Source organism: Lepisma saccharinum, chromosome 5, assembly GCF_977018435.1.
Source record: "Lepisma saccharinum chromosome 5, izLepSacc3.1, whole genome shotgun sequence".
In the NCBI taxonomy this organism is placed as follows: domain Eukaryota; kingdom Metazoa; phylum Arthropoda; class Insecta; order Zygentoma; family Lepismatidae; genus Lepisma; species Lepisma saccharinum.
Window position 1 is genome coordinate 38,917,094 of NC_139233.1, and position 13,165 is coordinate 38,930,258.

Consider the following 13,165-nt stretch of genomic DNA (forward strand, 5'->3'; position numbering starts at 1 on the left):
ATAATGCAGAAGTCCATCACCATGCTACTTCTCTTTCTTTTACCCAATGAAACCTACAAGAATTTGTACAGAACACTAAACAAACAACTATCAACTTCTGCATCAGCATACATAAAAATCCATTTCTTAAATACACGCAGGATACAAGTGAAAATTAGTCATGGACAATTTGCCTAGCAATACTTGTGCACCCATCAATTTAACGAGAATCATGCCATGTTAAAGCAACCCGATTAGCCATATTTAGTGCAACTATGTTCAGTCTAATACCAGCAGTGCAGCGAAGGGTGACTACGTAGCATGAATAGTGGCCAGGATAGAGCAACTCTTCTGCCGTGCACATGTTCCAGCCTCGAGACCATTTTGGTTGAGTGGGATGGTCTTGTGAACAGGATCCTTATGGTTATTTCGGTTCTCATGGTTCATTGACCACCGTTGGGAAATCTCAATTCACGATATCCTCAAGTGAATAGTTCCTCGGGTCAAGGATGCTCGTCTGTGCCTACGTAATGTGCTGGCGGTTTCGAGCCCCCAAAATAGCTCTCCATCAAGAACATATTCAGAATTCTTTGGAATACTTTCACACACTATCTTCATTACGTTTGTAAACGATAATAATAATATTCATAAACATTCTCACTTTAATATTAGTACTAGAGTGATGAACTAGAATGGTGTGTAAATAGTGGCGTGTCCAGGAAGTTCGTAAAGGGAGTTGAAGTATTTTAGAAGTGTGGGCTATATTGTACCCTATTATTGATTGATTGATTTAGTTTATTTTACTTCGCGTTTTGTGCCTCTTGGCTAATTTGCGAAGATGGGGATGAGTGATGAAAATGATGAAATTGATGAATGGACATTCACAAACAACCAAGCCCGACCGGGATTCGAACCCGGGACCCTTGGCGTCGCAGCGCGATGTGCTAACCACTCGGCCACAGGGTCAGGCTGTACCCTATTATTAAGGGAATGTGAAGGGAGGATATAACTCCCTCAAGCAGCACCCCACTGTGTGTAAAGTGTCATTTCGTGTTTACTAAAATGATGCACACGTTTCGAGTCGACTCGCGTTTCATTTTTTTCTTTTTAATACAACGTGAACAAAATGTATCGAGTTGCTCTGCAATATCTTTCACTGTTTTGAAAAACAATTCAGATTATTATTGGAAGTCTGTACATCAACATAATGTAACAATTAACCGTACAATACAATATCGTTATATTGGTTTTAAGATCGTGTACAGTCAGGAAAACAATCTTGCCCCATTGAGCCTTAATACCAGTAGTCTTATGGGGGAAGTATTTATTTCCACAACTGTACATAACACCAAGAATTAGACTTGTAACTTCCTCGACAGTGCAGTATTAAATTCATTTTATCAGTGTACAAGTGTCAGCAATGTAAGAAAACATTATAGGGAATCTACCATTAGATCAATATGAATTTTACGGAATACTTTCATTTACAAACATTACTAACGTTATTTGAGTAACTTTGTGCCAATCATGTGGCAGATGCTTAAAATAATTATGAATAAAGCAACCTACACATTTTTACAACCTTGAATAATAATAATAATAATGGCAAGTTCATCGAATCTTGTAAAATCGAGTGCAACGTTAAACAAACAAGAATGCACGTGTAAACGTAAACTCGGCATTCTTCTTGCAGGTTACCATAGTACTTGGCCTCTATTTAGCATTGGTTCCTTGCAAAATTTTTCTAGTCATACTACTTTTTTTCCCCCTCAGGGCTTCAAGCGCTAAAACTGTAGTGACTAAACAATGCTTGTTCCATCACAATTAGCATATATAATTGTAATTATGTTCCTAAGTCTAGAGCCGCAATGTTGCAGATGCCAGAGGTTGTGTTGATGTTACACTTAATAAAGCAAGCAGAAAATCATCTTCAGGTCTTTGGATTCAGAGTTAATGGGCCAGTGTAGCAGGAAGTAATTGCAAGTTGAAGACAAAAAGATTGCTTCCAAGGGCCATCGACTTGTTGGATCTAGTTCAGAAAGGTTTATTTTCTTCGATCACCAGGATGCCAGGCAATTATCTAACAATATATTCAACGTTTAGACAAGAATTGTCGATTTTCAATGTGAAACAATGCTATAGGGTTAAACGGGGCCTATTTATCTTAGCTCAGGTTAAATTTATAACTACTCTTTTCTAAGCTTCCAAAACGACTCTCAAAATGACACACTTTAGAATTGAATTGTTGTTTTAAGTCCACTTTCTGCAGAGATAGGCTAATCGAAACTGGACCTACAGTTTAAGGTGGGAGCCGAACCACTGTGCAATGTGCCTCCATTGGATATCGAGCCCAGGACCCCTTGATTACAAGGTGACACATTCTTTAGAACTCATAATTTTAGACATATAATACAAAGATATGTCTGCAAAAATTTGCAGTAAAGTGGTTAATCTTACGCTTTTGCGATAATCGTGTGATATTTGTAGTTTACCAATTGCTTACCGCTTTCGAGTTTTTCTTGTATCTTTCAGTATTGCATATTACATACAAGATGATCCGAAACGTATAAGATATAACCATATTTACAATACAATATTAACTGTCTAGAAATATCCAGAATCCACTATGTTAGTGTCTTGGAAGTACTTTAACAATGGTCATGCACAGAGATCTGCTATTAAATTCATAGGGCTAACTAATTGATAATTTCTCTGCCGTTCTGGTGATAGATGTCTGTGAATAAGAGAAAGAAAATTTAATTGCACTAATAGTCAAATATATCTAATATTAGACTGGAAGATGCTGCCCTTTCACCATTAGTCAACTTAAATCTTTCAAAATGACGATAAGATTGCTCTAACATGTGTCTCGCACATGGTCACCAAGAGCATCATTTCGTTAAATGTAAATATAGTGATGTGTGATTTCCACCAATCCTGTATATGTATGCTAGTAATAATCTTTAGAGGTTTTCATTTTCTTTCTTATTTTGATTCATTCTTCCCACTTTCCAAAATTCCTATTCGAGTTCTCATTTGGAAAAGTTGTCTGTTCAGAACAAAGTCCTGACAACTATGGACTAAAAACGCCTCAGTCAAGTTTAGCCAACAAAAGACGTTGAGAATAATTTGTACTGTTTTTTGGTTTATAATGTTGATCTCCATCTCCACTCATTCATTGCTTCTTAAACTTTTACCAAAATAATTGTGACTTGTGCTGGCAAAATACTTCTAATAACCTTGGCAAAATGTGTGATAGCATAGATTGGATACTTCTTCATCTTAGGTAAGCAGTAATGTGTATAATGGCTGCATTTAACTCTGATCATAATGCTTATTTTGTAAACAAGATCTGCTCAGAACAATCGCGTAATTATGTGCTATCTTTGTTAATGTATACACAGTGTGTTATTAAAACTGGAACGTTTGTCATTTGAGCAGTGAGGTAGATCAGACACAACGTACTATAACGATTTATTCATATTGAACCTTCGCATATTTTCCTGTTATTGTGGTATATTCATCTGTATTATGAAACCGAATAGTCAATTCGTTGAAGTTAAGGCACAGAATTTGTTACTCGAATTGTCTTCTCCGTGTTTGAAATAGTACCGAAGAATGCTGCGTGCCTTGATTGGAAAAGTACACTTAAAGGATATGACTAAAATATTTTCAGTGTCAAATTATGAAATGTGTTAATTTCTGTATCTGCTAGTTTTGGTGAGCGATATAATTGTGAAGTTTTAATCATAATTCAAGGATAAAATTAAGATATGTTACCAAATTACAAAAAATATTCTTGCTCAATTTTTTTGTTGTACGTATTTAGGGACACACCTGATCCCACGTCTAAAAATGCATGAACACAAACTTGGCGAGAGTTTTATACACAAACCCAATTATGTTTTAAAAAAAGTAATGACAATTTTCGTGTGAAAGTAATTTATTTTGAATTTTTACTTTTTTGTTTTTGCTTTTTGAGGGGTAAACAGGGATGAAACAGAATTGTTGCTGTCTCTTTAAAGAACTGCTGAAAAAAATCTGTTCGTTTCGTAGATAACCACTAAAGGTTTTTTTGTGTATATGCAAGTCTCTCTTCTTTGCCTTCGTAACATTTTATATGCTTTGCTTAAGATAATTTATTTTAATGAATAATGAATATCTTGTAGATGTGCATAAAGTTTTATACAAATGAACCAAGCACAAATTATTTTAAATTGTGACGCCTCATCATTGTTTATGAAATTCTCGTCACGCTTCTCTTTCAGCAGTGCTGCTTTAGAGATTTTAGTGCATTCTATCCGTTCTAGTGCATATGGGCGTAGCACAACATTCCCAAGTGGTATGATGAGTCGTAGCGTATTAAAACGTTTCACCCTATAAAGTGAAGGCAAATCAAACGCACAACATTTACGGGACATTCTTGTTCTTCCGTCAGCAGACGTTAACCTTTCAGCCTGACCCAACCTTTGCCTTCTTGGCGACGGATTTTTATATGGGAATCATGTTCGGCGTTGGGAGTAGGTCAAGAGTGTCTTCTCACGGTTACACGCTCGAATGTGGGCCTTTCTACCAGTAAGAGTCTGCGATTCCTCTCTTTGCGATTCAAGTGCAAGGCGCCTATACTTTCTGTTGCACAAGAGATCATAACTCGCATTACGTGATTGTTCATGAGCGTTTGCCATGATAAGCACTTCCATTTATTCTTATCATCAAGAGCGTAGTTTAATGAGCGTGAAGTTCCTTTGCGAGTTGTTTCGTATCATTTTGTAGTATGTGAACTTCCTTTCGTTCAACCAGGCGATTGCTGATCTAACCCTGTAGTCGTAGCCTACTTTTTCTTTCTTATTGATCTTTCATTTTTGTTGGGTGACTGATGTTATTCTTTCTATATTTAGAGAGAACTCGCTGAAAGGTCAATTCATATTTTCCACATAGACATTTGCATAAGTAAAATCGGGATAAGGTGAATTCGTGGAATTATGCATGATTTTTTTCCACAGACGTGAAAAATCATTTTTAATTGAAAATGCACTTTTGCACCTTTTGGGGGGTAATGTTATCTTTTATCCATTCATTATTATTACTACTTTGAGACGTCATGTAGAGGGGGCACATTCACTTGACTTTCGGCGTCAGAAGAGGAGGGACAATCGCTGTTTAATCTTCCCTTAATGAATGACTTATTATTTTTGATATGTCGGGAGTAATCAGTTAATTCTAACCTTAATGGAGGCGATCGGTACTAACTTTATTTTTTTTTTTAAATGTAGACAACTCAGGTGAGGTGATCTTGTCTCGATCTATAAAGATCAGTATCTGTCTCGTTTTGAGTCTCGAATTTTATAACATAATCAAGACATACAACGTTTCATCACATAAAATTTCACAGTGTATAGAGATCATTTGAGGCAAACAACTTTTCATAGTAAAGCTTTTTGTTTGATGCATCATTCTGGCATTACGGACCCTCGAAAAACTGAATTTTGTCCTGAATACATGCATCTAGGTAGCATAGGCTCATAATTGCCACAAACAGATTGATTTTGTAATTAAAAAGTGAAAAAAACCATGGCGGAAACAGGCCGTCGAGGGCGAAGTTCAGCCAAGAGCTTTTCGTTGGGTGTACGTGGTCAGCCGGTGTTTTCCACGTTCGGAGACTCGAATCCGTTACTATTTCTTTCAGGTAACTAACTCTCAAATTGTACTCACGATGCTTGCAGTACAGACCTCCTTTGGAATTCACACTGGGAATCTAACTTGGGACAGCTTGTACCAAAGACGACAGTGCTAATCGTTTGATTACGGGAAGCTTGACTTGTAATTACTGTAAATAAAAGTAAACTACTGATCTGCATATGTCAGGCTCCGTGGCGGAGTGGTTAGCACAGTGCGCTACGACACCACAGGTTCCGGGTTCGAATCCCGGCCTGAGCATGGGTGTTCTTTATGAGTGTACCTTTATCAATTTCATATCACCCATCTTAATTTTTGCGATTAGTCACAAGTGGCGGATAAACGACTTTAAATAACGAATAATCACTCATCATCTTTGCGCTTAGCGAATAGTGGCATAAAACCGAAGTAAAATAAACCAAATCAATCAATCAAGTTATCTGCAAATAATCATGTGTTTATCTACTTAGTACGTCTGAAGAAGTCCCATCTACTCAAGTAAATTTTCTTTAGGTAAATTTTTCAAATGTAATACGAAAGTACCGAACAATAAAACTCTGTCTCGTCTCGAAGGGTCTTGTGGCGTTCTCGTGTCAATTTTTAAATCATGGTCTCAGTACCTTCCTAGCTCTTGCTGCACTAAATAGAAAAATAAAACGCCACGTGTTTGTGTATTAGTGCATATCTCCCAATATTTTGTGCATAATGTACCCGCCAGCACCCTAGCAGGAGCAAGACTTGTTTACACTACCCTCACGGAAGAGCTCCTTGCAGGAATTCCGTTGAGAAAGGTTTGGGTTGGAGATGAAGTATAGCCTGCTACTCATGGAAGTAGGCGAGGGCATGGCACAGTGCCAGGTAGGTGGCTGTGGGTTCACCCAGTCACTGGTTCACCTTCCCTTCGTCACGCATACGAGCACCCCCGCCCAGGCGCAACTTGGAAAAAAAATTGCTCCCAGACCCTCACGGGAACAGATTTAGAAACTCGATCCTGTTCGAAAATCCCTTCTGCAAACGCTCCTCCATAATCTTCCCAAATCTACGTCACACAGTCGAGTGCACAGACACTGGGGATGTCTTCTTGTCTGGGATTATTGGCAATGGGAATTATAAGTGGGATCTCTACATATATTAGCGGCACTTATTTTTAATTATCCGTAATATACGCAGGACCTATAAGCAACATTTTTCAGAGGTCTGAAAAAAAAATCAGATTTTGTTGCTTAGTCTGAAGGACAAGTGTCCTATATAATCACAATATAAGCAATATTAGAATTAACAAACAATTAATGTATATATTTCGTATTGTTACCTAAGTGCAAAACATGTTGAAGTTTAAAACCAAGAATTAAGGGAGGCCTATAAAAGCTACTAATTTAGTGTTTCTTTTCACCTGTGCGACGTTGGTCATATTTAATTACAAAATTGGTGGGTTCAATATCAAACTATTATTTTAAGTTTCAAAGTGACAATTTTTAATCATATCCAATAACATTCTGTATCATAATTCTTTTTTTATTTTTAATTGAACTTCGACGCTATAGTGATTTATATTTTTTTTCTACAAAATAATATTTTTACTTTAATTTTATTCCAAAATTAAACGAACAGTACATATTAACTATTTATGCTTGTAATTGAATACGATGTTTATGTTCCATTTTCGTTTAGAATGTAATTTCATTAATTTTTGATATTTTAAAGAGTCAAAACAGTCATTGAAGGAATAAAAAACAGTTCAGTTACGTAATTGGAAGCACCAGCGTTTTTATAAGTCGCAATATACAGTACACAAGCAATTATTTTTAACTGGCGCGGGGCACCCTGAGGAACGGGGCCTCGGGCGAGTGCTCCAGTTGCCCCTCCCTAGGGCCGGCCGGCTATGCATGTACCTTTGTCCTGTATCAGTACCTAAATTGCATATCGTAGCCCTAGCAGAGAAACGGCACCCATCACAAGGTGGGAATCTCGTCTCGATGAAACCATGTTTCACGAGAAGTAGATCACAGGTCCGCCACAGAGCAGCTAATTGTCCTGAAATAGTGACATACATCGACCTTCTCTTTTGATCATGCCAGCGCGTTCCCAAGGCAGCCAGCGTGGAGAGATTATCACGTGATATGTATGCAACAGTAAGTTTCAGCTCGCGTTTAACACTGCCGTGAGCGGAACCGAAGCAATCAAAGCGTTTGTTCTCTTTATTGATTACAAGGCACACGTGGAAATCTGCTACATCAACGGAACTGGTAGGTGAATGCTTACGGCCAGAAAGCAAAATTGTGAAAGTTTCGTCGCTGCAAATGAGATGCTTGCTGTTAATAATCATAATTTGCAAGCGAACTTGGTTTGTTTGCCAATCTGATGATAACGTTTCAGCAATTCACACTTTGCTTTCTTTTGAGAATTGCCCCCAACCCCTTCTTTACGACAGAATTTCACCGTTAATAACTGTTATGGACCTGTATGACATTACTGAAGAACCGATATTATGGATAAATTTATACTTTTATTTCCTTTCTTGTCCGACATTCATCATATACTTTGTAACTATTCTTTTTCCTATCTTTCCGTTATCTTTTGTTTTCCGTCTCTCGGTTTCTCTCTCTTCCCCTCTGCTCTCTCCGTTCTTCTTTTCCCTCTGCTTTCTCGGTTCTTCTATTTTCCCCTCTGCTCTCCCAGTTCTTCTCTTTTCCCCTCTGCCCTCCCAGTTCTTCTCTTTTTCCTGCTGCCCTCCCAGTTCTTCTCTTTTTCCTGCTGCCCTCCCAGTTCTTCTCTTTTTCCTGCTGCCCTCCCAGTTCTTCTCTTTTTCCTTCTGCTCTCCCAGTTCTTCTCTTTTCCCTCTCTGCTCTCCCAGTTCTTCTCTTTTCCCCTCTGCCCTCCCAGTTCTTCTCTTTTCCCTCTCTGCTCTCTCGAGCTTCTCTTTCCTCTCTGCTCTCTCGAGCTTCTCTTTCCACTCTGCTCTCTCGGGGTTCCCTTGCTTGCCCTCTACTCCCTCGACTCTTCTCTTTTTCCCTCTGCTCCCTCGGCTCTTCTCTTTTTCCCTCTGCTCCTCGGCTCTTCTCTTTTCCCTCTGCTCCCTCGGCTCTTCTATTTTTCCCTCTGCTCTCTCGGATCTTCTCTTTTTCCCTCGCTCTCTCGGATCTTCTCTTTTTCCCTCGCTCTCTCGGATCTTCTCTTTTTCCCTCGCTCTCTCGGATCTTCTCTTTTTCCCTCTGCTCTCTCGGATCTTCTCTTTTTCCCCTCTGCTCTCTAGGATCTTCTCTTTTTTCCCTCTGCTCTCTAGGATCTTCTCTTTTTTCCCTCTGCTCTCTAGGATCTTCTCTTTTTCCCTCTGCTCTCTAGGATCTTCTCTTTTTCCCTCTGCTCTCTAGGATCTTCTCTTTTTCCCTCTGCTCTCTAGGATCTTCTTTTTCCCTCTGCTCTCTCGGTTCTTCTGTCCGTTTGGTTCTTTAGGTTCTTCTTTTCCCCCCTCTTTATGTTCTTGACTCTTTCCTCCTCTTGCGGTACTTAGCTCTTTTCTTTTCCTCTCTTTCGGTTATTTCGTCACTTCTCATTCGATTCTATACTTCTTCTTTTCCCCCTCTTTTGGATCTAAACTCACTTATTTTACCTTCTTTCGCTTCTAATATATTTTCTTTGACCCTCTTCGTTCAGATATTTTTCTCTCTTTCCTTTCCAAACTCTTTGTTTGCCCTCTTTTCCGGTTCCATTCGTTTTCCCTATTTCTGTTCCAAACTGTTTTCTTTACAAAGGGAGGGAAATATTTGTAAACCAAGTTTATAAATGTAGCTTCTAATCGAGGGTGTACTTTTGTGTACAATGCAACAACGATAACTTGCCCTGGTTTGTCCTTAGCTGTAATTTAATCTTCTGTCCCCAGCCGGAGAGTCCGCACCAGGGCCACAGAGTCATCCCTTCGAGACGGCGGACACCAGCAGAACACCGGATCCCCGAACAGCTCGCCTCACAGTTCCCTGAGTGACGTCAGCATCAGTCAGTCCCAGACCATCAGCAAAGCTTCGACAAAATCAGCATCTTCCAGTAAGTATCCGCTTAATTTTATATTTCTGCATGGAGTTGTAGAATGCAGCCTATATTTCTGCATGGAGTTGTAGAATGCAGCCTATATTTCTGCATGTAGTTGTAAAACATCAGGGTTCCCAGTGAGGCGAAAATCTTTGAAAAACTGAAAATATCAGGAAACTGACCTAGGGCTATAAAAAGCAATAGAAAACTGCATAAATTTCATATATATAATAAAAAAACCTGGAAAAGTCCGGGAATTTGTTTGGATAAGTATGTATGAACCCTGAATATTGGTATAGGACAGCGAAAAGCTTTTTTGGTAATCAATCTTGCAGATACGAGTTGCATTATAGCAACTTTGTACTTTTTACGAGTGCAGTGACCAGTAGATTGCCAAAACAAATTCCAATTTTCTGCCTGTTTATCTTCCTCAATCTTTATTACTGAAAGAAGAAATATTGTTGTCTGCTTCTAGGGGACTTAATAGAAACTTTGAACAGCTGGATGCTAGAAGGAAGTGCATAACTGGAGAGAGATCTCTCAAAATATTTATAAACTGGGGAGGGGCGAACTAGGTAATGCGGATTCACATTAACCCGAAATGAATGTAGCACAATAGCCCATTAACGTCATCATATATACAGAAAATATTCCTAAAACATCGAACTAAGTGTACAAATCACATATAATAATTAGAGAAAACAGAAAGCCCTAGGAAAGGGCAAGAGGGGCACTCACACTAGGTCCACGGTTGAAGAAGAGCCCTTGCGCCAGATTATTCACACGTGGAAAAAAATAGAGAACATATTTTTACAACGCAGTTTAATAATGTACTGTAATGTTGTGAAAATACTAAAAAAAGAGAATAAAAGCTTATTGTAACTACTTCAACATTAACAAAAATAGTGCATACGTACTGTACATTGATTTGCAGAATACCACATGAAAATGTAAGTTTACATGAAAAGATGCTAAATTAACTCCAAGATGATCATGAATATAAATGCTTGATATTTCCACTAAAGGAGTATCTGTAACCAAATTAAGATATTCGATTTTTCAAGGCACAGCCATTCATTAGAATAAATTTGGCCACGGCCCCCAGAACTTTGTAGACTTGCTTCTGTTACGGTTAAAGTAGACACTGCTGAATTCAATGCAGTTTTGAATTTTTTATCACGGTTCAATACGATCCTGAGTTTTCATTTTTTATGCATTCGTTGCTCTTGCTGTTGAGTGTTCTTTTGTGTTCTTTCCTGTATATCTTCGACAAGGTTTTAGTTTGTCTCACCTACAGAATTTTCATGTGTTTCATATTCTTAGTGTTCAGTATTTTTCAACATGTAGTCAGCATTTTGATATGTTCTTCAGCAGCGCAGCGTTTGATTTAACTGCTGAACGGAAGAAAAATCCCACGAGCATTCTAAACACTGATCTGTTAGCAACTGTGCCAAAGCTATATGCCAGTCGAGACGTTTTGCACTTTTAGGAAGTGAAAATATGTCCTGCAGCTAGTTTGCAAGCAACACTGTGTGCGATAACTGATTGTGAAATCTCCAAGGCTCTTATAGTCACGACTGCTTACCTCTTAACTTGGCAAGCACCATATCTGAAAGTCAAAACAGAAATACCTTCGCCTAACAGAGGTTCGGAAAATGTGAGTGGGCGTGTAATTGTTTATATCACCCAGAGAGATTGAAATTTATGTACTGAGGTTGTGCTTTTCACACCTTCTCTGGTTTTGAGTTATTTTATTGCTCATTTTAACGTTTAATAAACTTATATTACATAGCATTTAATGCATGCTTGGGAAAACTTTTCTTTCCATTGTTGAGAATTGAATTTATATAATTGTTCTGATGGTGAATTGTCTGAAAGGAAGACATGATGGCGTATCTAATTTGTCATTGTTTTTGACAACTACAGTGCATATAAAATATTTTCAGGCAATTATGTTTACACTGGCTCGGCCTACAAAAGAAAACAGGAAATAACGTAATGGATTCAAGATCGCGCATCGACAGGAACATGTGTGACAGTGTTAATATTATTGCCGATTTATGAAACAACTTATCTCTTTGAAATTTAAAGTACAATCTGTTGCTAACAATCCAAATGAAATGGTTACAATGTAAACAATAGACAATGGGTTTTGTTTAAAAATAACTGTAGCATAATAAAAGTTCATAATAATATGAAACATTATAATGCATTCAACCAACAAATTTCCCTTTAAACTTTGTCAATCAACCTTTCTTACGCCATCTTTCCCCCATCTCTCACGTCTTCCTTGAGTTATTTGCATTCTCAATACCTGATATACCAATTCCCTATCTTGCAGTTTTTTCTCTTTGAAGATGACAACATAAACACACCAAAATGTCATTAAATAGCACGAAAACAGATGCAGACTCTTGTATCGGAAACACACATTTGCAAATTTTTAGGATCACACAACAAGGAATTTCAGTTATGTTTGTGAGGACCAGAATTGTGTAGTCGCGGAAAATTGAGATCTGATAGATTGAGTTAGAACCAAAGGTAAAAACTTAGTCACATTTTGCGACTTTCCACCGGTAATTTTCGAGCTCCGGTCAAAATCATTTTGAGTGTCGTAAGAAGTGTGAAGTACGAAATTATTACACGTTAATAAGTTCAAACATACACGTTAACTCGTTCATAAAGATACGTGCCAAGTGCAGAAGTGCATAACGCAGTTGAGCGTGACGTTGTTATCTTGCAATTAGTAATTGTCGTTAATATACAGCTCTACTCGGTCGTGAAGCAGCTGTTGCATGATATAGCTTTTTTCGCGACTGGATAGTCTGCTTCGGTCTAGTCTTATTGCACGAGACTGCCTGTGCTGCTCTCTGGTGGAGGGTACGAGACAGTGATCAATACTGGATTCCGGTCTGAGGGAAGGTTATGTGTCATCACTTACTCTGAAAGAGCAGCTCAGGGTCTCAGAAGATAAGCTGCGGTTTGGTGAAAAAACAATGATCTGGTGGAAAATACCATTCTTAACGGCAGCACCAATCCTCACCAAAGTATATTGTTTGTTACTATCAGAATGGAGGGCTTCAAAACATCACACCATTCGTGAGAGATTTTCGAATGCGATTTTTCTTAATTGGAAAAGGCAAGGATTGTTTCAAGCACTTTAAAGTTGGATTCAACTGACTGTGCAAATCCGATGATTAAAGTAGAAAAGGGCATTTGATTGTATGAAATGGGAGATAGTATATTCAGTATTATGCAGCATGTGATTATTTCAGTAACATTAATTATTTCCGAACAAATTTTGCACTGTACTCTTCCCTGCCAAAGACTGAAAGGAGAGGGGGGCGTATACCTTTCCCTTTTCTCAGTCAGTCAAATCATTTTGCGAATTTTTTGTGGGTCTGCATTCTTTTTAAGTAATCTAGGCATATGACCACACTAAATCTTACACTTCCTCACAGTGATAGAAGTAAAGGAAAGATTA

The 13,165-nt window shown here is 38.2% G+C and overlaps 1 protein-coding gene and 1 pseudogene across 4 annotated transcripts in view; one reads left to right on the plus strand and one right to left on the minus strand.

Annotated features, from left to right (window-relative positions):
• Positions 1 to 13,165, plus strand: part of LOC145987773 (uncharacterized) — a 376,171-nt gene that overhangs the window by 172,340 nt on the left and 190,666 nt on the right. For all 4 annotated transcript variants that reach the window (XM_083122457.1, XM_083122458.1, XM_083122455.1 and 1 more), the window contains exon 4: positions 9,536 to 9,696. In XM_083122457.1, the coding sequence (XP_082978583.1) occupies positions 9,536 to 9,696 (161 nt within the window). The remainder of the gene's footprint in view (positions 1 to 9,535; positions 9,697 to 13,165) is intronic.
• On the minus strand, positions 8,226 to 9,104 carry LOC145987556 (uncharacterized; annotated as a pseudogene).